The 26,509-nt window shown below is 46.3% G+C and overlaps 1 protein-coding gene across 1 annotated transcript in view; it reads right to left on the reverse strand.

The window, feature by feature from the left end:
* The window catches only part of CABLES1 (Cdk5 and Abl enzyme substrate 1), a 113,492-nt gene that overhangs the window by 42,939 nt on the left and 44,044 nt on the right, over positions 1–26,509 (reverse strand). The window contains exons 2-3 of the mRNA XM_047087043.1: positions 23,465–23,536; positions 17,972–18,064 (exon numbers count right to left, since the gene is read on the reverse strand). Of these exons, the coding sequence (XP_046942999.1) occupies positions 17,972–18,064; positions 23,465–23,536 (165 nt within the window). The remainder of the gene's footprint in view (positions 1–17,971; positions 18,065–23,464; positions 23,537–26,509) is intronic.

Genomic DNA, 26,509 nt, shown 5'->3' on the forward strand with positions numbered 1-26,509 from the left:
AACCGTGAGCAAGAGAGACATTCAGATGCCATTACGATCGTCAGGTTTTTTATGTGCTGGCAGAATGTTAGGTTCTGAGAATAAATTAAGGGAACAATTACATAATCAGTCTTATCTTCCATTCCTGCTATAAAGAAACTACTGGAAACAGTTCTGCATTATGCTCTTATGCAATCAAAGGCCACTTAGGAAAATATTAGGAAAAAAACCTCAAAAAAGTACTTATCCTAGCATATGAAAATAACTTTTGCCAAAGACAACTGCTGATTAAAAAAATGAGAAACAAGTGGAGGATGTTAAAAAAAAACGAACGTTCTTTAACACAATAGCAACAAACATCAGATACGGAACTTACTGACTTTTGTAATCTTTTCCTTCAATAATCATGATGATACAACCAGAGAAACGACTACTACTAACTGTATCAAGGTTTGGAGATTCTGCCCTTGTTTTAAAACTGTGATATTAAACTGTCGACCTGCCTAGCATAAAGTCGGGTTCCCCAGCATGGCAGAGCAGGCCCTCTGTCTTCTGGCTCTTTCTGCCTCTCTGGTCTCAACAAACATGACATCCCTTTGGCACTTCATCATCCACCCATCCTAAAGGACTTGCTGTCCCCCACCTTTAAAAGACCGCTGCTGTTTCATACCCCTGTCCTTTGCATGCTATTTCTTCTGCCTGCTATGCCCAACTTGGTAGGCTTAGTGAACTCCTACGTAGTCTTCAAAACCTAGCTCAGAAGTCCCCGCCCCAGGAAGCATTTTCTCTCCCTTCACTGAGTTACTCATTCCCTTTTTGGTGCTGTTGCTGGCTCCGGATTTCCACTGCCAGGAGTGCACCGATCACAGAGGGCTGCTCACCACTGCCTCCCTCTTCTTCTACAAGGGGCGTCCAGAGGCTGAATACATGGCAGCCCCTCCATCAACAGTGTGGGCAGTGCTGTGCTTCAGAGCAGCACCTGAGTGTCCATCCCCGGGAAGGCAGGACCATGGCTGTCTGTTCATCCCATGGGGATTCATCTGACATAGTTAAGGGGGTGGAAGCAACAGTCCCAGCTGCAAACAGCTGTGTCACCTTTGCGTGACTTCGGACCAGTGTCAGTTTCCTCAACTAAAACGACAGGATAAAACTGCTAACTAGCCTATTGGAACGCTGTAAAGAGTAAATGAGTCTATCCTGGGAAAGCCCTCAGAACAGTGCCTGGCAAATAATGCACACTTGATAAATATTAACTGATTTTACTGGGGACCACCTTATTGGGTTGAGGGAGGTTTCACCCTGGATTCTGAATCTCTTCAGAGCTCTCTGCTAAAACACACAGGCCCGCGGGGCACCTGGGTGGTTCAGTCGGTTGAGCATCCGACTTTGGCTCAGGTCGTGATCTCACGATTCGTGGGTTCGAGCCCCACGTCGGGCTCTGTGCTGACGGCTCAGAGCCTGGGGCAGGCTTTGGATTCTGTGTCTCCCTCTCTCTCTGCCCCTACCCCACTCATGCTGTCTCTGTCTCTCAAAAATAAACATAAAAAAAAAAAAACAAAAACACAGGCCCGCAAGATGTGAAAGGTGCACTCCCAGGACAGCTGAGGGATGACACACGTGGCCCGTCTAACAACCTACACATAACACTCACACGGGCGGGGGGGGGGGGGGTCTCTCTCCTCTCAAGGGAGAGGTTTCTCGTCAGATACCACGGACCCAAACCCTGTCACTGCTGCCAGAACAGAAGTGTCACAGAGTGGACCACCAAGGCGTCAAGGGCCAAGAGGTAAATAAATTGTGAGCACACCACCTTGCGAAACAGCAACCAGGCTCCTTGGGCTCTTACTCGGAGAGACCAGAGACAGATCCTGACGCTGTAATGCCTGTGTCCATTTATTTAAGCAGACATAATAATAATATTTAAAACTTACTAAGTATCCATTAGATGCCCCATTCTAAATGCTTCAAATGAAGAGAGCAAGTAAATGACATGCCAACAGTGACACACTAGCAGGTGAGACCCATTGGGGATCTGAAGCCATGCTCTTTGCCACTATGTGCCTTGATGCTTTGCCCTTCTCTAAGACTTACTAGAAGAGTCTGCTCCTGTAGGTTTGACGGGGTATTCATGGACTTCCTAGACCCAAGAAGTCTGCCTTCATCCACATTTTCTAGGGTGGCTTTCCAGCCTGGCCTGCAGGTCACCAGGCTAGGAATGGGTGGGGCCAGAGGGTGACCCATCACAACAGCCCAGATAGAAGTTGCCAGCACCACCGATGCCTCACTCTCCTGCTCTGCTCAGCCTGGGCCCTTTTCCAGACAGAAAGAGGTTCTTCACACAACCCCCACCATCCCCGGCCATCCACCCATGAGAAAAGCCTGGAACTGCCCATTCCTGGTGGTGCTCAACATCCGTGCCTTCTGCAACACAGAGGAAGGAATGTGTTGAGCAAACTCAACTGGCTTAGTGTTAGTTCATTTTCTTCATTACTTTGTGCTAACGTACAGTTCCTTCCCACACACTGAATTTGTTTGGACATTTTTAATAGAACGAGAAAATGAGAGAACATAAATGCATGTGAAATTAAATATTCTTTCCAAAGTTCCAACCACAATGTGTCTATTAGCAAACAGGCAGCATTAGAGTTCTGCTAAATGAGTGCTCATCTGTGTGGTCCTCACCATTTAGGTCTAGGAGAGGCTGACAGCCTGAGTCTCATTCAGAAAAACATGTTATTCTAACACATAGGTCAGGTTTACCAACTATGAATATGGAACGTTTTCCAGCAATCCAGTAGGGTTGGTCCTTTCACAGTTGACCATTCTCAAGCAGCTGGAGTGGGGAGGAGAAAAATAAGGACCACTGAATCTTTGGGCACTTCCCTTCCTTTTTGGGGTTGAACCATCCTGTTGACTTCCACTTTATGCAGGGTTCAGAGGAGGAATACAGAGCAGAGACCCACACAGCAGCTCTGCACAAGTTTGTGGCTGTTCCTGGGGAGTTTGAAAGAGCTGAAAGAGTTCCCAGGTACGCATCCAACGTGTTTCCTGAAGTAGCTCTGAATCCAGGAGGGGCTTCGGCCTTAGCCAGAGCAGGCAAATAACAACAAGTGGCAAGCTCTCGCCTTTTGTCTCCTCCAAGAGCAACTCTGAGCAGTGTAAACCTAAAGGCAGGCCCCTCGTAACCAAGTGCTATGCCCCAAAGCTGGAGTGTTCCTGTGAATTTGCAGCTTTCCTCTCTGTGAGTACTGGGGAAATCTCCATCATCATGGTGATGTCCAAGAAGAAAATCAGATTTATTTGCCTTCTTAAAGTGCTTCTGTATTTGTGGAAGAATTCAATCAGATGGCAGTTGTCAAGAATGACAGAAGACAGCCAAACTCCATTTCCAGTGGGCTTCGGAAATTGGCCACCTCCATGTCTTGGCCTCCAACCGATACAGTTATTTTCTTGGATGCCCAAATTGCATGCAGAAAGTCCACATAATTTTCCTTTCTGTAACATTTAACACTTTACTTGGAGTCAAAATGACCAGAAAGCATTACACAAAAGATTGTAACTTCAAAAGAGGAATTAACTCCAGAAGGATAGGTCTTTAAGGAATTAAAGATCACATTTCCATACAAACATCTGCCAAAGAAGGAAAAAAAAAAAAAGACAAAAAAACAAAATAAAACAACAAAGGGAAAATCTCCTAGGGCTGCAGCCCACATGGGGAGAGCTGCTTCTGGATAGACAACATTTTCCAAACCCTTCCAGGAAGCATGAAGAGCACTGTCTTTCTTCTTCATAAAACTTCATTTCTTTGCTTAGGAAAGTGTTTCTGGTATGAGGAAACCAGGGCTTCAGGCCACAAAGCTTCCAAAGGCACACACTGCCTCTGAGATACTGGAGTGTTCCAAATAGCCAGGAGATACACAACGGGCCCCATGGCTAACAGAGCACCACAGACCATAGTCATTACATCCACTCTCGACCCTTTAGACCGGAGCCAGCAATGTCTGACCAGGGAATATTTCATGACATCCTGGACCCTCAAATGTCCCCTCTTACGCCAAAAACTGGCTTTTTGTTCTATTTCCAGAATCCTGGGGCATCTCTGTTGGCTGTAAGAAAGTTCACTCTCTCCCGGGTGGAATACTCCATTATAGCAGAAATATGCTCTTAAGGACATAAAACAAGCAACTAACGTTTACTCTAAAGTTAAAGAAAATCACACTCGCAACAATGGTGGATGAGCATGAACACAGCCCAGGGTGACACTTTAGGTACTGGGGACAAGTGAATACCGCATTCCCTAGTTCTGTAGCTCATGCCCTACACGAAAGAGAAAGAACACACTTTTAAATGCTGGGGTCAGCGGTTGAACTGTGTTCCCTAAAAAGACACGCTGAAATCCTAACATGTTGAAGTCCGTGGCACCTTGAACTTTGCATATGTCATCAAGTTGGGATGAGGTCATCCTGAACTAGGGTGGGCATTAGAACCAATGGCTGGATTTAATCAGGACAGACATTGGGGACCCTCCCGTACACACAGAGAAGGCCACGTGACAATGGAGGCAGGGACTGGAGTGGCGCAGCCAAAAGCCTAAGATGCCCCGCCTGGGATTGCCGGCCCCCCTCAGGAGCCAGAATGGGCGAGAGGTGACACTTCCCTAAGAGCCTTCAGAGGGCACACGGCCCTGCTGACACCTTAATTGTGGACTCGTGGCCTCCGGAGCTGCGAGAGCACACATTTTTGTTGTTTTAAGCCACCCAGTCTGGCAGCCCTGGAAAGTGAACACAGCTGGCGTGCAGTCACTTTATTCCCATGGCTGCGCAGTGCCACCCATCTCCCGCTCGGCCGTCTTCCCTGCGCTCGTGCACGGTTGCTGGTGCACAGAGAAGGTAAAGCTGTGAAGACTGATGCCAGAAAACAAATGAGTTTTGTGAAATCAGAGAACTAGAGCCTGCCAGGCACTTTCTCTTCCCAGCCCCCGCTCCCCCCCCCAGCTGCTTCCTCCTCCCACAGTGCTATGTTACAAGCTGGGGGGGGGGCTTGACACCCCTCTCTCTCTTTCTGAAGGGCTGATTACATACTTGAATGAAAATTAAAACAAAACCAAAACGTTCTGTTTCCTCTATTTAAACTCTCATTAGCCATGGGTGGGGGCGATGCTTTTCCTCCTTAGGAACAGGCCCCTAACCGCGGCATGTGCTGAGCTTGGGAGGAGGGCAAAGAGCAGACAACCTGCAGAATTCCAAGCCCTTTCTTCACAAAGAGATCTGTCTCTTCCATCCTGAAATGTAAGAAAAGCAATCTCCCAATTCTGGGAGTCAGAGGAAGGAAGGAAGGAAGGAAGAAAGGAAGGAAGGAAGAAAGGAAGGAAGGAAGGAAGGAAGGAAGGAAGGAAGGAAGGAAGGAAGGAAGAAAGAGAGGGAGGGAGGAAGGAGCCTGTGGAGAGGAGGGACCTAGAAGCCTGAGCACGAGGCAGGGCTGAGGCCAGGGGCAGGGCAGGCCAAGGAGGAGCAGTGGGGTTCCAAGAGGTGAGAGGAGGGAATACAGAGCACCAGATGAAGGGAAACATGGTGATCACAGTGATGTGTCAGGCCCCCAGCTGGTCGGGGTGAAGGAACTGGAGGCCCCAGGGCTGGCATGGATTAGACAGCAGAAAGCACCTGAGGGTCTCCGCTCAGTAGCCTGCAAATACAAGCTGGTGAGATTCTCATCAACGGATGTGTGCATCTCCTTCTCACGACTGCTCACACCGCCCCAATCTTCACAGCCCCCCCGGGACTGCCAACACTGCTAGCACCCGAGCACAGCCCCTCACTGCCGGCTCAGGAGGCACACTTTATCTCACAGAGCAGGAGTGGTGGAGGGCTCCCGAGAAATAGCTGTGTGTGCTCTTCCGCTCCTCTCTCCCTTCCACAGATACTTTCTGAGCACTTACTCTGCCAGACCTTGGGGATCGGAACTGACAAAGCCAAGAGCTCCCTGCTCACAAAGCTTCCAGTTGGGTAGGAGGTACATTTACACACGGGTGGGAGTGCCCTGACTGAGAAGTAGAGGTTGTTATCTGAGGGACCGGTAACCTGGCCTGAAGGAGGCAAAGTGGGCTTCCTGGAAGAAGTGACACCAAAGTTAAGACCTAAGGGATACGGGGCAAGGAGAAGATAAACTGGCGGAGGGACTGCCTAAGTCAATGCTGGGAGGAGAAACAGCAGAAAGCCTCTTGAGGAACGCAGTGTGCAAGAAAACTCTGCTGACCTCCATGTGCCTGAATCACCAGGGTGAGTCACTCTGACCAACACTCACCACACACTCAAAGCTCAGGTGGGGAGGCTTGTTCTCTAGAATATACACTCTGAGTTGTTTACTTACGAAGAGTTAATTATGCACATCCCCAACCTGTTTACTCCAGTTGTGCTTGCTACTTGTATTTGTTCAACAAAAGCTACACAAACTGATCAAATGTGAAGGGGAAAAGGAGATAATGCTGTAAAAACACCAAGTGCTTTAAAACATATTCAAGCAAGGCAAGTCACTGAAAAAACTGGGGGGGGGGGTTACTAGAAAGATTAGGAAAACACTGAATATCCAATTGGATTTTGCACTTAGATTCTTGGGTCACTTTATTTTTTTTTTTATTTTTCTTAATGTTTTTATTTATTTTTGAGACAGAGAGAGACAGAGCCTGAGCAGGGGAGGGGCAGAGAGAAAGGGAGACACAGAATCCGAAGCAGGCTCCAGGCTCTGAGCCATCAGCACAGAGGCCGACGCGGGGCTCGAACTCACAGACTGTGAGATCATGACCTGAGCCAAAGTCGGAAGCTTAACCGACTGAGCCACCCAGGCGCCCCTCTTGAGTCACTTTAAAGAAGTCTAATCTGGGGGTGCCTGGCTGGTTTTGTCGGAAGAGTATGTGACTCCTGATCTTGGGGTCAGGAGTTCAAGTCCCACGTTGGGTGCAGAGATTGCTTAAAAACATAATAATCTTAAAAATAAATAAAATCTTTTAAATAATAAAATAAATCCAATCTGGACATGGCAGCAATAGGTGGGAATAACGATATGTGGCTTTGATGCCACAGACAGAGTCTGATCCATGGGCCCAAAAGCAAAGAAAAACCTTTTTTTGGCATCAAAAAACCTGCTGAATGGGGCACCAGAGTGGCACAGTCAGTTAAGTATCCGACTCTTGATCTCAGCTCAGGTCACAATCTCACAGTTTTAGGAGTTCGAGCCCCACGTCCGTTGGGATTTTCTCTCCCCCTCTCTGCCCCTCCCCCCTCTTGCACTTTCTCTCAAAATAAAATAAAAATAAACTTCAAAAAATAAAATAAAATGTCCTCAATAAAACAAACAAACAAAACAAGAAACCTGCTGAACGGATGACCACCAATATGCTTTAAGTTAAAGCACAATATTTCAGCTCCATATGTAATTTCTGTGGCTATTTCTTCCATGGATCACTAAACTCTTCTCATAACCATGCAACTACTGTAAATAATTCTGCATAGCTAGATGGTGGCTTGGCAGTAGAGGAGGAGCAGAAACAGGTTAAGGTTGCAGGCCAGCTCCTGAAAGGCTTCCCAAACTGGGGAGGGAGTGGGTCCCGAGGCACAAGAAGCCTGGGGGTGGTTAAGATGGTGACTGGTGACCGTGACGGTGACAGTGACCATGACCGAAACTGTGGCTAGGTGAGCTCCCCACAACAGGACAGGCAGTGGAGCTCCTAACAGCCACGCGAGTAAGAAAGGGAGTGTGTCTGCAGGGGCTGCCGTAACAAGGGGCCACGTGCTGAATGGCTTACACACCAGAACTGGTGGTCTCTTGCTCTGGGCGGCCCAGAGTCCCAGTCCAAGGTGTCCACCAGGCCGTGCTCCCTCTGATGAAGGCACCAAAGAAGGGTCTGCTCCAGGCCGCTCTGCCAGCTTCTGGCAGTGCCTCAGCAGGCAGCAATATAACACACGGCATTCTCCTTGTGTGCAGGTCTGTCTCCAAATTTCCCCCTTTTAACAAGGGCACCAATATTAAGATTATGGGCCTACCTTGCTCTGGTACAATCTCAACTAATTACATCTGCAACAACTCTATTTCCAAATAAGATCACATTCTGAAGTACTGGGGTTGGGACTCAGCCTAAGAATTCACTAACAGGGAGATGGGAGGAAAACAAGCCGAGCGCAAGTTTAAGGGAGTCTCCCCTCGAGCCCTGGAGCCCTCTGCTACCTGCTCTCCTGCACTTCCAGGATAGCACTGGTAGCTGTGTCGCAGGCCCTGGCCCGAAGCCATCTGCATTATGGTTTTCTCCTCCAATTGCTGCATACCACTGGTGGGGACCACGATCTGGTCTCCCCCGGGGCCCCCAAGCCCTCTCACCAAGCAGAGAATTGAAGCAGAACCACCAAGAGAAGGTTCTGCCCAACTCCCAAACTCTTTCTCTGTGGCTCATTTTACTTCCTGTAAATCAAACCGGTTGAAAAGCAACAAGTGCTTGTACACTTTGAATACATCTGTGCATGCGAAGCACTGACAGTAATCCCTGCAAAGCTTGGTGCAGAGTCCCAGTATAACCTCCCTGTTTCTTAGACACAAATAATAGAAGCTAGCATGTGGTGCGCACCCCAAGGCACAAGCATCCCTGGCGGTGGTCTACGTGCCCAGCTCCTCCCTCGCTCCTGCCACTCGCAGCACCAGGGAAGGTGCAAAGGAAAGCCACTGGGTCAGCACACCGGGGGGTGATCCTGGGGGCCGTTTCGGGCCAATCTAAGTGAGGCTTGGGGATTGCCGAAGGCTTCTTCAGTCTGTCTGCTCGTAGCCCCCAGGCCTGAGGTTGTGCTGTCGGCTGGTTACAGACAGACGAATACAAATAAGGATGCCTCTGCGCCAGCCAGTGCTACTGGGGAATGGCGGGTTCTGGTTTTGTAAGGAGCAACAAGAGTTCTTTGATGGGAAAAGCCTGTTTGGGAAGGGCAGATGTTGCACGGAGCCTCACAGAAGAGGCTCACCATCTATCAAGTCAGATGCATTCATTTGAGGGAGAAAAGGCAATGCCATTTTTCCACTTTCAAGAAGGCCAGTCCACAACTTAACTAGGGGTTTTATTTTTTTTGAGATGTGCCATTTCCTCCAACTCATTTTTCAAACTAAACTAGGCTGACAGATTGGGACTGATGAGATCACAGGCAAGCTCTTAATTTAGTTATTACCCGTCCCCTGCCCTCCCTCCAAAATTTTCAGTATAAAAAGGAAAGGCTGCAACCTGACTTCAGTTACCATACTTTTACCAACTGACTTTGGAAAGCAGATAAAGGGCGCCGAAATCTTTTATATTTTTTCCTTCCTACTGAGTCCACACTTCAAAGACGCAATGGTCTAGCTCACTTCTTTGTCATTCTCAAACCCTTTTAAACCTCTTTGAAAATTCCTTCCAAAGGAGGAGACAGTCCAGTCAGTCACGGCAAAGAACATTTCTCTGCCTGTTCTGAGTGAAATGGTTCTCAAAGCAGACCCGGGAGGTGGGCACTTCCAGTGTACTTGGCAGCCAGACGTCTGAAAACCAGATGACTTCCAAACAGTGCCAAATAATGGCTATATGCCTGAGGGGGGGGGGTCACCCATCTGAAATGACGGCTCTTGTCTCCTATCATTCTCAAAGACAAATGTTTGTGGCTCGGGAACTGGAAGCACCAGGAGAAAAGGTCCTTTCCTAATAGGACCATGAGGGTCACTAAGACGTTCCTGAAAGGTCACTGGGCCACCTGCTAGTCTTTGATCTTCAGGCTTAGAGGCTCCACTTTCCATTCCGATGGCCCAGTTCTACCTCACCAGCAATCAGCTCTCCACTCGTACTAGCTGGCCTTGTAATGTTGGTCATTTTCAAAGGTGTATCTTGTCCCTGAGGACGAGGTTTGCCTTCACTTGTGTTTAACCTCTTGTCGCCAGCAGACAGTGGGGCTCTTAGCACAGATGAAGAGGAAATCAAAGGGTACCTGGCTTTTCTCTACTCAGCAGCAGATCCCGCTTGCCAACCACCCTCCTTCACAGGATTTTCGGGGAGCCTGTTCCAGACACTCTGGCATGGGATCACTGTTGATCACTGGTCACCTCTCTTTTGTGACAGAGGGTTTTGCTCATATATTTGTAACAACTTTCTAGAGACCTCAAGTCATTTTTAGAAGTTTATTTTGAGACAGAATGAGTAGGGGAAGAGCAGAGAAAGGGGAAGAGAGAGAATCCCAAGCAGGCTTGATCCTGTGAGCCATGAGATCATGACCTGAGCTAAAATCAAGAGTTGGACGCCCAACCAAGGCACCCAGGCACCACTCAAGTCATTTTTAAACTTCATTATCGGGGCGCCTGGGTGGCGCAGTCGGTTAAGCGTCCGACTTCAGCTAGGTCACGATCTCGCAGTCCGTGAGTTCGAGCCCCGCTGTCAGGCTCTGGGCTGATGGCTCGGAGCCTGGAGCCTGTTTCCGATTCTGTGTCTCCCTCTCTCTGCCCCTCCCCCGTTCATGCTCTGTCTCTCTCTGTCCCAAAAATAAATAAACGTTAAAAAAAAAAAAAAAAAAAACAAAAAACTTCATTATCAGGGGCACCTGGGTGGCTCGATTGGTTAAGCGTCTGACTTCGGCTCAGGTCATGATCTTGTGGTTTGAGCCCCACACAGGGCTCATTGCTGATAGCTTAGAGCCTGGAGTCTGCTTTGGGTTCTGTGTCTCCCTCTCTGCCCCTCCCCTGCTCATGCTATCAAAAATACATAAATCTTAAAAAAATCTTTTAAAAAACTTGTCTCTTTTAAAAGACAATACACAATAAACACATTCCCTAATTTTCTGTAAGAATAAGGTTACCAAAAAGGTCCTGCAATGCTTGCCCTTGATGGTTGGTTAAGCTCCTGTTCAAATGCAAGTCAGACCACACTGGTCCTCTCTGCTCAGCATCCTCCATGGCTCTCATCTTGCTGACAATAAAAGCAGACATCATCACAATCTATCCTGCAGGACTTCTCAGGGTTCATCTCCTCCTCTCTCCCTCTCTCTACTCCACCGACACCAGCTTTCCTAAAGTTCCTCAGACACACTCGTCAGTGAATGTTCCAGCCTTAGTGACTCTGCAGTTGCCATCCCACCCACCTTCCATGTCCTTCCCCACTGGCGGGGACGGCACAGGGTTGGCTCCCTCACCTCCTTCAGACCTCTGCTTAAAAGTCTCATCAGTGAAGCCTTGGCCCACCACACGCCCTGTCTCCACACCCCCAACCCCTCAGCTACTTCAGCTTTCCTCCACAGCACATCTGTCCCATCTCTGACAGGACAGGTTTTCTTGGCTGCCTCCCCAGCTAGCCAGTAAGTCCTTAAAGCGGGATCTTTGTCTGCTTCATTTACAGATACATCCCATCACTTGAAACAGTCCCAGCACAGGGCAGGCCAGTACCTCTACGGGTATCACTCTGCATTCCGTGTAGTTAAGGAACTACTCTATCGGCACCTTCTGTCTGGATGCACATGTCTCCTTCCCCCACAATGGCTGTTTATATATAAGGCAGTTCACTGAAACGAGATGGACAACCTGGCTGTTCCCATTCGATACACGTAATCATCCATCCTTCCGTAAAGAAGGGGCTTAGAAAATCCTAGTCCGCTGCAGTGAGGCCATCCCAATACAAATCCAGTGTTCTAAAACAGGGCACTCAGGCTGATCGCAACATGGCAGATTGGACTGACCCAGGCTGGGTGCGAAAGCGATACATTTCCCTCCATTAGGACAAGTTAATTAGCTCACTCTGTAGTTCCAACACACTGCTAGGCTCTCTGGAAAACACGGTCTATCTAAATTCCACAAGATCTTTCACACAAACTTGTGAAAAGCCTTTATCCTGTACTGTAAATGATCATCTACCTCGACTGCATTTATTATCCCTGCTGAGTTTAATCTCAGTGAGCTGGGCCTAGCATTTCCAGCGATTGTGGGACTGAGTTGCGTGGTCCTCATCTGTAACATATTCTCCTTCTCTTCCTGCCTTTGGTCTCCCGTTTGAGGCGTACTGGCCTTCCCTCTGCAGAGGAGGCAATACGCTCGAGGGAATACCATGTGCTATTCTTCTTCAACCTCCCTTCAGGCTGACTAGAGCCGGCTAACAACTTCCCACTGCCTGCAGGTTCTCCAGCTTCACAATCACCCAGCAAACGCTAGCATGTGTAATAATGACGAACAGTCTAACATTTCTCCGAGATCAAGAAATGTCATGTCTATGGCAGTCTTCTCATTTACTACCCTAGTTATTCCATCAATACAGAGATGAAGTTAACTTAGCATGACTTTTTCTCAGTAAAGTCATGCTGACTTCTGAAAACCATCTGCTTCCCAGTCCCTTCCAGAGCTTTGCTCGCAATCCGCTCTAGGTTTGCTTGCTAGCCTGTGATTATTAGAACTCACCCTCTGCTACCACCTTAGTCTCTTTTTGACTTTTTGAAGGCAACATCTGGCTGCCATTCGACTTAGAACTTCTTTTATTCTCCATGGCATTTTAAAGATCATCTGTGTGTCTGAATTCTTTCCATTTCCTGGGATCTAGTCCCAAAGACTAGAACTCACTTAAAATGTAAGGCTTCTCCATTTGCTTCTTCCACAATAAATGATATGTTTCCTGAGTGCCTCCAGTATGCTGAGAACAGTGCTCCGAGAACACTGCTCTGTTTACAGTCTGTACTTCACAGTTGTACTTGAAGCTAAAACAGCCAGCAGCAGACATTTGCTCTGTCCTTGTACCATTAGCCCCAAGAAGTTTACCATCCTTCCCCTCCCTCTTTTGAATATGGTTTTAAAAGGACCATAGCTATCGCTGGCATTTTCTTTTATTGGCACAAAATACATTATATGTATATGTAATATACATTTGACCGTTTTTCAGGGTACAATCTAGCATCATTAAGTACATGCACAATACTGTGCCATCATCACCACTATTTCCAAAACCTTCCCATTGCCCCAAACAGCAACTCTGTGTCCCTTCACCCAGTCCCTGGTAACTGTTCATCTGCTACTGTCTATAAATTTACCTATTCTGGATATTCTATATAAATGGAATCATACACTATTTACCTTTTGTGTCTTATTTCGGTCAGCATAATGTTTTCAGGGTTTATACATATCAAAGCATGTATCAGCACTTCATTCCTTATTACGGCTGAATAATATTCCTTTGTATGAACATACCATATTTTGTTTATCCACTTATCTGTTCATGGACACTGAGGCTGTTTCCACCTTTGGGCTGTTGTAAATGATGTTGCTATGCTATGACCATGGGCATACAACTATGCGTTTGAGTTCCTCTTTTGAATTCTTTCAGGCATTAACCTGGTAGAAGAATTGCTGGGTCATAAGGTAATTTTATGTTTAACTTCTTGAGGAACTGCCAAACTGTCTTCCGTAGTGGCTTTTACATTCCCACCAGCTACGTATGAGGGTGCCAATTTTTCTTTCATCAGTCTTTCCTTCACTATGGACTTTAGGGCCCTTGACACTATTCTTATAAGTTTTCTTAAGCCATTCTTTTATTAGTCTTTAGTCTTTAGCTAATGGATTTTAAAAATTAGAATTCAATAGTTTTCTCAAATTTCACCATGACATGCTGTCTTATATTTGGATTTTTATCGCCCACCTTTCCCTTATTAGGAGAATGAGTTTTAAAATCCGATGCCTGGATGTGGATTCCACCCCCTACTTTCCAGCCATTGCACTCCAGCTTCCTCCCTTGTTAACTGGGATGATGAGTGTTTTCGTTTCCTATGGCTGCAGTAACAAATTATCACAAAGTCAGTGGCTTAAAACAAAGGAGTTATTATGACTCTGGTGGTAACAACTCTGAAACGGGTCTCGTGGTGCCAACACAGAGGGGTTAGAGCCAGTTCCCACTGAAGGAAGGCTCAAAAAAGTACCTGTTTTCTTGCCTTTTCCAGGTTCTAGGGGCCGCCATATTCCTTGGCTTCTGGCCCCTTTCTCCATCTTCAAAGCCAGCCATGGCCAGTTAAGTCTTTCTCACATCACTCTGACACCGACTCTCCTGCCTCCCTCTACGGCCTTTAAGAACCCAGTGATTACTTTGGGCAAACCCAGACAATCCAGGATAATCCTGTTATTTTAAGGGCAGCTGGTCAGAGACCTCAGCCCCCCCGCCCCTTGCCATGTAACCAGCATATTTACATGGTTACGATAAGGACATCTCTGGCAGGCATCATTCTACTTAACGCAACAGCAATACCTTCCTCATAAGATTGTTTCAAGGATTATCTGTGTTTCTAAATTCTTTCCATTCCTCAAGATACATAGTTCTGAAGACTGAAAGTCCTTTGAAACCTCTGTCCACTCCACAAACACCTCCTGAGTTGAGTTAATGAAATAAAGTACTTAGAGCCTGGTACCCAGTAAACACTCCATAAATGTTACCCATTATCACTTTACGATACTCATACTTTATAATCCCTTTGGACATGTGGTTGCAGCCACCAGAATCGACTTCGTAGTCTGAATTTTCTGAGATCTTTCTAAAACCCAGCCACGCACTGCTTCTTTTCACAAACATCAAGTCCGACACAACTTTCCCATCACCAACCTGTCTTTGTGTTAGAACAGAAGTGAAACCAGAGCGCAGCAGCTCCCTTCACCACTTCCCCTAGCTGCCAGGAGCTGAAGCACCATGCAGTGCTGGTAAAGAACTCATGATGGCATGTGGTCCCAAAGGCAGAGCTGAAGCTTCCATCACTGGGTCTGTAACCTATGCCTAGGCTCCATCCTTTGCAGCCCCACCTTGCTTAAGGGTCTGCAACATGACCCCCAAACACCCTGAGCTTGGTGCTCTGTGCTTTATCCGCACACAAAGCCTTCCAGCAGGTGCCCAAGGCCAGTCACACAGAATCCACTGATTCTGAAGGTGAAGGTAGTTTTTCATTAAAGCAGATTCCATCCTCCATCAGAACCACATCTTCCATTGAAGGTGCTCACCTCTGCTTCACACATCAGTAGAGATTCCTCTAATGTCACAGAGAGAAGTGGGAGAACACGAGGCTGGCTGAGACCCCAAAGTTTGTTTCTAAGTGGTTACCTTTGATATTACTGATCATTTTATACCCACTTGGGCTGGATGCAAGTATGGTCTTTTATCATACTTGGTTCTCAGTTTTTCTGATTTTTTTCTCCTTCTCATCTTAAGTTGTGCTTCACACTCACAGGTTGGGCACTGAGTCTCACAACAGATGCTCTCCTCTCCCGGGGTCAGCCGCACTGGTCCTTGCTGAGCTTTGAGCCCAAACCCCCAATCGATACTGGTGCCTCAGTCTCACGGTCAGCGGGCTTGGGGACAGAGCAGCCTCAACACCGAGGTCTTCAGTTCCAGAGCAGCAAATGGGCCCCAGATGCGGGTGCAGTCTTGAGAGGCTGGTCTGTGCTAGTCAGTGGTCACAAGGTGACTTGGGAGCTGGCACAACCATGAGTGGGAACTGCTGCAGGACTGGGCCTGGGGACTCTGCAGGCCCCTTCTCAGTCTTTTTCCCCAGTTAAAGAGGAGTCAGGATACCAGTACCGAGGCCATTCCATTTTCTGTACAGCCCTCCAAGCTCTTTAATGAACACCTCCAGCCTTCTCCGTAAAGCCTCATTCCTCCCAACACAGGCAAGAAACCTGAGTTCGATCCTCACTGCAGGAATGCACCCTCTGGTGTGGTGTGTGCATGCGCCTCAGTATGTGGAAGGTGGGAGATTCAGAGACCCCTGCTGATGCAGTAGTCCTCTCTTCCAAGAGCATGACCAGGATCCCTCCTCTCCACTGCTGCTGGACCAGAGCTCATCCACATGTCCCTCTGCCAGGACGATCTCATGCCTGCTGCCCAAGGGTGGGGTGGGGGGGGCAACTCTCCTTTCCTTTCTCAAAAGGCTGGTCACATCCTCCTATTCATCAGCTCTTGACCACAATTTCCTTCTGTCACCTCAGAAACCATATTATCTTCCTGGTGTCCTCTCCAGTTCTTTCTTTCATCCATCTAAGGTTGATACACCCTTGCTAAAAACACAGAGGACGGAAGGAGAGCACCTGCAGCCCTTTCATCTTCCTCTGGCACAGGAAAAGCAGCTCTTACCTGCGCAGATACAACCGGCCGTGGCACAGACCACAGCCTGTGGCCCCACAACAGCTCTCAGCTTGCTTTCCTGCCATCAATTCCAGTTCTCAGATCTTCAGATAAGCTAATAATCCTTCCTGGCTCCCTCTGAAAATTCCCCAGCAAAACTGCTAGCAACTGAATGCTTTCTGGACTGTTTATGTTGTTCCCGGGTCAAGGGTGTGCCGGGAAGGCCGGCTCTGTCATGTGCGCTGGCAGTCCCATTGGCCCACACATTTTATTAACTACGTCCTGTCACTACCCCACCAGGCCAGGTGGTCAGCTGCCTCTGTGACCTCGACAGCATCCCCACCTTGAGAGATGGGGAAGGCTATCCTATCCGTTTGGCACACTCCTTTGGCTTGGTCTTGACTGGATTTAGGAATTAAAGGCTATCTGTTTATTTTATGGTTAAAGAGATTATGAAAAGAACACAAATGTAAATAAACAATGAGCAATTATACTAAAAATGGCATGAGTGAGGTTTAAGTTAAGAGCCTCAAAGGAAGAATAAAACGCTATGGTCAAAGGAATAAAGCCCAGTAAGCGTGAGGGAGGGTGAGATGCAGTGAGAGAAATTCAGAGCAATCTCTGCAACAGAGGACAGCCGGGTATATTTTCACTAAAAGCTCTATTTAAAATAAGAATATACACTAACTACGTAAACATTATTTGATGAAAGAGCGCAGTTCTGCTATTCTGAAATCACGGAAGAGCTGTAAAATTATGTTCCCTATTTAAGTCGGTTTAAAAAATCAGATATTAACTTCAAGAAAACAAGTCTTTAAAAACTGTAATCATCAGTGTTATTTTGGGGGTTATACAGTGTTTTTTATACCAAATAACAGGCAAGTATGCTGGGCCTTAGTCATTCCACGAGTCTAACTACAGACTTGTTTACCAATTTGCACTTGGTATGGATTAGAGATTAGCGGGGCCCATACAGTTTTCTGTATATCAGGAGGCAATAACACAAAATGGTCTTTGTGGCAGGACCTCTGCTGAGGCGATATCTCTAACTCTCCCATTCAAGAGAAACCACTCTCCAGGTCATGGGTCAGTGGGAGGGAGACATTCCTAAAAGGTACAGGGCATGAGGGACCCCGAGAGTTATGGGGCTCTGTCTCCATGCTGTTGTCAGGCTCCCATGAACGGACGTGGCTATTCAGTCATAAGCATGCCAGCAACAAGGATTCTGCTCTATTTGTTGCGGGAATTTTAATACCAAGGTTATATGAATTTCAATTACGGTAATTTTCATTTAATAGTACTTTCCAAAAGAGCAATGGAAGAGCTGGAGAAACATGTGCTCCAGATGTCAGCAGGGCCAGGCATTCGAATCAGCGCCCAAAAAGAATCTGCTGGCAAAGTTGTCATTCTGCTTTCCTAAAGACAGTCAGCAAAGTTAGCACCAAAACCAAGTTCAGGCACAGATCTGATGGGATTATTTACTGACCAGAGCATGTAGCCCTCATGAAAAAAAAAAAAAAAGAAAGAAAGAAAACAAAGCCCAACAAAGCAGAAAAAGAAAAAAAAGCAACTTTTTCCTCTTCAGTTTTCTATAAAAATATATTTGAGTACTATTTAATATTCCATTTGCGGTTAACCTAAAACTCTCACCAAGCTTTTGGGCGCTATCAAGCAGCATTATTTTTTATAGACTTCTGGTGGGAGGGGGTTAGAAAAGAGTCTGGGAAGGTTCCATGAAGTCCTGTTCATCTTAACAGTGTGGGTTTCTCTTTGCGGAGCTCTGGCCATTTAAACGGCCCCCTCCTCCCATCCACACCAGACCCTCCCTCCCCTCCCACAACAGGGAGGCTGGTGGGGCAGCTTCTGTCACAGTGGTACCTGCCATTCCTGGTATCGTGCTGCCGCATGTTCTTGATAAAATGAATCTTCTTAAAGTTCTTTGGTCTGGGCGAACCTGAGAGAGTTCGACATCTGAAAAATAAAGTCATTTCAAAAACCCGGTCAGTTGCCTGCAGGACAGCTGAGACATCTCCACACAAAGACAGGAAGGAAGACCAGACAAATGGTTTGAATCATCCCTGAGGATAATGAGGACAATACGGCTGGAAGCAAGGAAGCTTTAAAAAAAAAACAAAAAACAAAAAAACAACGAAAGACAACTTCCTTGATAATCCTGATGATAATTTATATGGGTCTCTGGAAAGCCAGCTAATGAAAACTATTGTCCTCAGTTACAATAACATAACCTACACGGATTCCAAAGTCATTATTCTTTCTTGTCATCTTAAAAAGAATTCTCCTGTATCAACAACAGTAATGGGAACTGAAAATGGTAAATTTAAAGAATTTAGAGGGGGAAGAAAAACATTGGAAAATTCAGTTTAAAAACAACACCAAATCATTTTTCTTCTGTAGCAGGACTCTACCCTGAGCCACCTGGACAGCTGCTTCAATGCTTAACTTGACTATGCCTGGAAGCAGCGGCCCAGCTAGTGGCCGTTTCCTTTCTTTCTTTCTGTTTTCAAGATAAATTGTAAATGAATATTTGTTGAACAAAATGACTTGAATTCCAATTACCTTTTTCCTGGAATATACGGCATTTGCTTGCACTACAGGACTAACAGAACTGACCCACAGGCTAAAAAGAGCTTATTTGTCTATTTTTCAAAGTTCACCTGGCAACTGCAAGAAGCAAAACAGCAATAAAAAAAAAAAAAATCAACAAACAGGAGTTTGAAATTTGGTCTTGTCTTGAGAAAGGGAGCTGTGATATTTCTATTTGGGTTTTTGCTACCAAAATTTTTGTCTTACTCAAGCCTTTCTGACCATGGGTCCCAAGGGCTGGCTCCTGCCATGGGGCCTGGGTACCTGGGACCTTATGCTTCAAGAATGAGTTTTGGAGTAGCAGTGCCTGGCTTCCCAAAGCCACACTGAGGTCTGGGCTGGGGCCACCAGCTAAGTTTAGTCAGTTCTGAACTTTGAGGCTTCAGGTAAGACTAACAAGATAACCCAACAAGGATGTACAGTTGAGCGCAGGTGGGATGTGGGGACGGGCTAGGGTACAGGACTGGGGAGCGGGCAAGCTAGCAGACCTGCATACCCACTCTAAGGGCCCAGCTCAAGGAAACTGGGTGTTGTCCCCAGTCCAGACCTCAGGTGTACATCCCTCCAAGCCCCCTTAGCCAGCCTCTAGTAAGGGCCAGTCTTCCTAAAAGCCATTCCCTGAGAGTGCTGAGAATGATTTTTTTTTTTCCATTTAATTTGAAGGAAAAAAAAAATCATACTGAAGTGAATGCAGTACAGGCTAAAGCAGAGACATCAGATCAGATATCTGGTAGCTTTCACGAAGGAAAGCCTCCCTTCAAATCATGTCCACTACATCAAGGCAGGGTCCGTGGACCATGCTCAGAGCCTGTGTGGCCCTGCAAGACACTTCAGAAACCAGTCTTCCCTTCCTTCAGCCCCAAACTCACTACCAATTCCGACACCCTGACCTATCACTAGTAATATTTCAGATCCTTCCTGGCGTTGTTGTGAGAATGAAATGTTAATAATACATAGGAGAGAGTCATAAACTGTCAAGTGACACATTCAAACACAAGCATTGACACATTCAAATACAAGCATTCACATTCATATGCGTGTATACACATGTAAATATTCATACACAAATTTCAGTGCTGTGATTAACCAACCATTAGCTACAAAGGATGCATATTTTGTTATTATTTGCTTCCTATATTCTTAAAATTGCAGCTGTGACTAAGGGTCCTGAATTTTTGGTTTAAGACGGATTCTTTTAAAGACCTGTATTTAGTAGATGCTTCCTGTGGCCTTCAGGCAGGGTTTGAATAGACGGCACCCATCAACCCCTTCCTAATCCAGGGTTCCAAAGTTAGATTTAGTCTTACTGATGTTCAAGGGCATGGAACCTCACTCTGCCTTCTTTGGGCGGCTTCCCGGAAGCAGACCCAGGACCCTAAACTGCCTCAGTTCTATCTCCAAAATGACTCTTTGAGGCTGCAGCCCACCCAAGGTCCCCAATTGTCTCTCACACACACTGCAGAAGATTCTAGAGACATAGCCACTGGAGAGAGGAGAATCTCTGAAAGCAGAAGGTTATGCTTCCTTTGGTTTCTGGATAGGGCCTAAGTATCCAGGAGTGTCCTCACACCCTTACCCTGCTTCCTCCCAAAAAGGAGAGCCTCCTGAGCCACCCAGACGGAGGGCAGTGAGCCAAGAGCTAGACTGTGGTGGTAGTGGATAGGTACTCCTGCCCCCAGCAGCAGGAAGCTGGTACCCAGCCCAGCCCAGAAGACAGAAGACCTGAGCTTCTCTCTGCCTCCCATGCCTGCAAAAAGAAGAGCTGTTTGTTACCCTTCAGGCTGGAACACAAACTACCCCCCCCATCTTCTGCTAGAACTGGAAGGTGGCAAAAGGGCCACAGGTGGTTTTGCCACTCTCAGGGAAGGGAGGGGGCGTCAGTTAACACTTTATGGTGCAGTAGCCAACTGAGACAGGCTGAAAAATAGGAGCAGGTGGAGACAGCTGCCAAATTTGCCCACTGAACTGAGGTTTTTCTGGGCACCTCGTAGCAATGTCCCAAGTCCTTAATACTGGAATACCAGGTAACCACCAGGCAGGCGGAAAACTCCTCAGTCTAAATACTCTGTGAATGCTTAATTCATTCTAGGTAGGTGCAGGACCCTAACTTACTAGCAAACTGATGTGCCAGAGACAAGCAAGCCTTTGAAAAAGATAACATATCAGCACATGATTATAAGGGAATATGCTATTAATCCAGCCTCTCCTTCAGCAAGTTGTTTGTTGTCATGCATTTTTTTTTAAAGCATTCAACTCAACCACCAGAGAATCTAAGAAATGCTTTAAAAGAGAACTGTGGCATTAGCAACAATTGCCAAGGAAACTGGAAGACTAAGCACTCAGCTTGTGGCAGGTTAAGCAAAGAACGAATTAATTTCAGTACCCATTTAAAAACATACATTTTAAGTGATGCAAAATTAAATTAGGATAGAATTAAATTAAAAACTAATTTAATGAAAGATTAGCTCTTTCTTGTTAGCACTGATTACAGGATACACTTAATTATGCAAAAGGTTTTTAATAGATGCCTTGCAGCCATTTGTTCAATGTGCTGAGTTTAAAAGCAAGTTGGGCTAATAGCCTTCCACCCCCACAGTTCCCAAAACAGTTCAGTGTCATTGCTGGTACATTCATTTCACAAAACTGGGAGCTGGAGAGGACCTTAGAGATCAATTTCCCCTCCCTTCCCATTTTACAGATGGGAAAACTGAGGCCCCAGAGAAGCTAAATAAAATGTCCAAGGCCATAACCAGCTAGTAGAAGGATCAGACCAAGAATTCAGGCCCCCTGACTCCCAAACTAACATCCCTTCTATACCATGTCAACTTTACTTCCTAGGAATAAGTACATTTCTAAGGTAGTTATTATTTTTAATTCTAGTATAATTAACAGTGTTATATTAGTTTCAGGTGTACAATATACTGATTCAACAAGTCCATACATCACCCAGTGTTCATCATTTCTAAGTAAATATTAGAACTTTTTTTAAGTTCAGAAAAGTCTAATAGGGAAAATAAAGCCTTCTCAAACTGCCCAAATTCCTTTGGTTTCAGACTTGTTTTTTAAATTTTATATTTACATGAGACTTTTTGGAATTTAAGTATAGTATTCTATAAGTAAGCATTGGATAAAGTTATAGTTAAGGCAGATAAGCCCTTTTCAGTATGCTCAAACGTGGTATGGTAGGGCTGAGGGGTAGAGGGCAGAGGATCAGCCTGAGAGATTCTGAGAGGAGGGTACAGAGGTGACCAAGCGGCATGTGACCAGAAACGTGACACGTGACCAGAAATACAGCACGTAGTTCCTCCTCGCCCTCCCCCACCCCTGCTGTAACCACCTGGAATCCCCAAGGATGCAGTAACATTTTTTTTACCTGGTTTTCCTTAACTCACAGCTATCACACTGCTTTAACCAAGGCTTCTCACAGCCTCTAGAAATACCAGGAGCTTTTTAGTGCTATTCATTGATTTCCCGTTTGTGGCAGGAGTGACCTTACCTGCCCAAATGCCAAAGCCGCTCAGTGCCACCTGAGAACCTCTCTCCTCCACTCTCGAGGATTACTCTGGACCAGAGCCAGCTCCTTAAGTGGACTTTTCATGCAGCTTTTTGTACGGCTACTTCAGGAAAGAGCTTCTCTCAACATTTAATAGTAAGGGATAGAAGAACACTTGCACCCAAGCCACATTAATCCCACAGCCACACGCTCACCCTACGATGATCCCAGAGGTTACGTACGTTTTCAGAAAGACTTCAAAAGTGGCCCGGACTTTCTCTTTGGGATGACATCACCGGCGAGACTCACAGTCACCCAATACTTTCGATCAGATCCCCCCACCTGTCTATGCTCCACATTCCATCCAGGAGGTCTGTGGACAGGACTAACCCGGGAGTGAAACCTCCGGCGGGAAAGGGAACGGCTCCAGGGTGAGACCTATGCCGGCACCCTCCCAAATGCCCGCACTCCCCAGCCGTAGCCAGGGCCTAAAGCACAAGGTACGCAGACATGGATTCCGGAAGCTGGTGAGAGCCAATGGGAACACACGTTCTCCCGCGGGCCTCCCTCTGCGCCATCAGCCACGCATGCCCCGTGAAACCTTGGCGCATGCCCCGTGAAGCCACCGTGTTCTAGGCTGCCTCACCTCCTTCGGGAGCAGGCCAACCTAGCTCCCCTGCCGCAAAGACTAAAGGAGAAGTCCTGTGTGAATACCGGCTCCTTCACTGACAAGGGCCAGGGGGACCAAGGCACAGAAGGGGGTTGGTGGTAAGGTGCAGGATTAGAGGAAGGAAAGCTGCCAGAGGCCTGGCACAGCTCAGCAACTGCCGTCACCCAAACACAGATGCCTCGCAAGCACCTTTCTAATCCCAATGGAAAAATCACTTTCAGCCCCAAAGAAGCCCCCAGGGCGATCCTAATGGAGTTTCCCCAGCAACTACTGATGGCACTTGCTAATGAAGTCCAGGACTTGATTACTGTGTCACTGAACCTAAGAAAGCTGAGACAATAATGGGCTCGTCTTCATCAAGCAGCAGCTTTCAAATTGAAAAGCAAACAGCACCCAAATCCACATGCAAACTGCGCTTTTCCAATACATAACTGAGATTTAATAGTGCCCTAATGGTCCTCAGGGTTGGGATTTCCAAACTATGAGTCTGGAGATGAGGCCATTATTTTAAAATTTTAATTCTGTAGATTAAGGACAAAAAAAAAAAAAAATCAAACTGCTGTATTGTAATGCAGGCCATTTACATGCAACAGTAAAAACTTACCTCCGTAGAGGGGCATTCTCCTCAATATCTTCCAGGGTTTCCAAGGATGATCTCTGGGAAATGAGGCGACGTCTACAGAGAGAGGGAAAAACCTAGGAGTTAAAACCGCATTGTAAAATGGATCACACATTTCTGTAAACCTGAAACTGTTCTAAAAAATAAAAAAAAAAGACTTGACACGAGCTATCTTAAAGAGGCTGCCATGTTCCCAGCCTGCACCCTGAATGCCAAGCCCATCTTGCCTTGCTGAGTTCTGAGCATTCTCCCTGGTTAATAGGGCCGCTTTGTGGTGATCAGGGAAGGTGATCCTTTTATGCTAGGATTCCCTCAAAAAAGACAAGGTGCCTCTTATAGTATATAACTTGGATACTGTGTGCAGTTTTTCTAAAGCATTAGATAATACTGTTAAGTATTCAAATATCAGTGGTCTGAACCAGGTTAACTGATAAATACTAAATTTTAAAGTCATATTAAATAAAATCTGAAAATCATTAGGATGTGATAAAAAAAAAAAAAGTTGTGATCTCTGGAAGACATTACTCCTTTAGGAGAGTTTCTCACACACCAGTAAGAATAGATATCAGGGCACGATTAGGCAAGATATGGACTCTTCCGGGCTGCTAAAGAATTGCAAACCATCTGCTAAAACCTCCTTAATCTAGTTTCTTTTGCCAGATTAAAATAAGAACAGGTCCTAGTTAACAGAATATCTGGTATAGGGACCAGGGTTGCATGGTGGCTGGTAACTTTACAATCAATCCATTTGAACAAAGACCATCATTTCATAATAAATGGTTTGGCTGAGGAGGGTGGATAGAAAAAATCCGATTGGGTCTTTACTTTGAAAAAAAGGGACTAAAATGAGAAGGATAAGCCTATTTTATAATACATTTGATAAAATTAGGTTAAGAACATGCAGTTATAACCATGTTCTAATTTGTCCTAAAGAACAAAAAATGAAACATGTTTTAACTTCTGTCTTGTGTGTACTTTTTCTGAACAACTACATTTCGCTTTATGTTTTACTTTTAATAAGATAATCAGAAAGGTCATTTTTGCCAACTATTCAAGGGCTTCATCAATTTTTGAAGAACCTTTCTTAATGTTTTGGTATCAAATCCTTTCTAAAGCAGTCATCTAGAACAGTCTTTGCTCTTCAACAGTAAGCGGGCATTCTCTCAGACCTTCATTTGTCCGTGTGGGAGCACCAAGAGTTCTATAACGCTACCTTCAGTGTCTTCCCGACACACTGGACCTTTTGCAAGATCTGCAGTGTCACTCTGCAATTGACTTACAGTAAATTTCCATTTCCATCGTATTCCCAGATTTCTAACAGTCAGCCCAGACCTGAGGCAATGGTTGTGAGGAGACAATGATCTTACCTGAGAGAGTCCACAGGTGCTGAGGGGGATGGGAACGGATTTTATAGTTTATAAGTGGCCAATTCATTAGTAAGGGGGACTGTTGTGCGCAGCCCCATAACTGCAGGGACTCAGCTATCCCAGGGCCCCTGTGACAACACCTTGCAGCTGTGGTTTTGACATACCTGGACCTTTAGTTGAAGCACAGCCCTTCTGGGTACTAAATCTGCTTGGTACAGAGTCCCAGGCTGGTATAGGGCAGATACCCAGTCAGTCATACCCCCCCACATCACAGCTCTCGGGGATCGGGCCCCCCGCATTCCCCATCCAGAGGCAGGTGGACTTCCACAAGGACCATGCACTCTGAGTCAGACAAACTCAGACTTCAGTCCTGGGGTTCAGGGGCTTTGGATATTTAGAAAAGTCCTTAATCTTTGAGACTCAGTTTCCTCATCTATGAAATAGGAAAAGGAGAATAACTAAGAAACAGAGAGTCCCTGGCACAGGACAAAACATGATCAGTAGCTACTTTTTTTTTTTTTTTTTTTTGAGAAAGAGACAGTGCGAGTGGGGGAGAGGCAGAAAGACAGGGAGACACAGAAACCGAAACAGGCTCCAGACTCCGAGCTGACAGCACAGAGCCCGACACGGGGCTTGAACTTGTGAACCCTGAGATCATGACCTGAGCCAAAGTTGGACACTCAACCAAAAGAACCACCCAGGCACCCCGCTACTGGGTTTTTCATGACACGCCAGTTCCCCCCACTGAGGCTGCACTCTGACCTGGCACCTCCCCCACCATTCCCTCACCCCAGCCCAACTGTCTAGGATTAGGCTGGCTGTCCTAGCTCTGGCCCCTCCTCCAACCCCAGTCAGTAGCCGGGGCACTCAAAATGCCTTGTGCCTGAGCCCACGCGCAGCACATGCTCCTTCAACACCTACCTATACCCTCTAAGCATAACTACATGGCACCTTTGCTGATGCATTGGTCATCTATAAAATCAGCACCCCCAACCTTCTCACTTAACACCAGTATTCTCCTCCACAGCTAGAAGGGAGTCACTGAAATGTTTAGTCTGTTGATCTCTGGATAATGTTCTGACTTTTTAAATCAAAAGTCAAATATTAACTTAAGTATGCACACCTAAATTGTCATTAGACCTAATTTACATCCACAGGCAGAAATAAAGTATAGGTTTCAGATCCTGGAAATCTCAACAAATTCTGTTACACTCTAAGCCTTCTTTTGTGGAAGAGCATTTTCAGACGGCCAGTAAATAGACATTTTCATGTTCTGCACAATCTACAACCAGGGTGAGTGACAGAGCAACCTCAAAGCCTCCTCCCCTCCTACAATTATCCTAACAGAGGTCCACTGAGAAGTTCTGGGGTTGGCTCCTTGGGGAGCAAAGATACAACCCAAGGCCCCAGCAAAGGCCAGGCTTGTGCATTTTCTCAACATACCCTGTGCTGACCCACACAAACTATGAGCCTGACCTGTGGGGAACACAGAGCAGACCCAGGCTGGACTCCTGTCCTCAAGGAGCTCATATTCAAGGGGGAATCCATGGAACAACCTCCAAGGAATTTCATTAATAACCCCTCAATCTCCTCCAGCATTTGGGGCTGCCTCCCATGCTCTCCAAGAACGCCATGGCCAGCACTCCAGCTGCAAATGCCAAGT

Source organism: Lynx rufus, unplaced genomic scaffold (assembly GCF_022079265.1).
Source record: "Lynx rufus isolate CCGP_SWC_20201006 ecotype Redwood Valley unplaced genomic scaffold, mLynRuf1.p SCAF_22, whole genome shotgun sequence".
Classification (NCBI taxonomy): domain Eukaryota; kingdom Metazoa; phylum Chordata; class Mammalia; order Carnivora; family Felidae; genus Lynx; species Lynx rufus.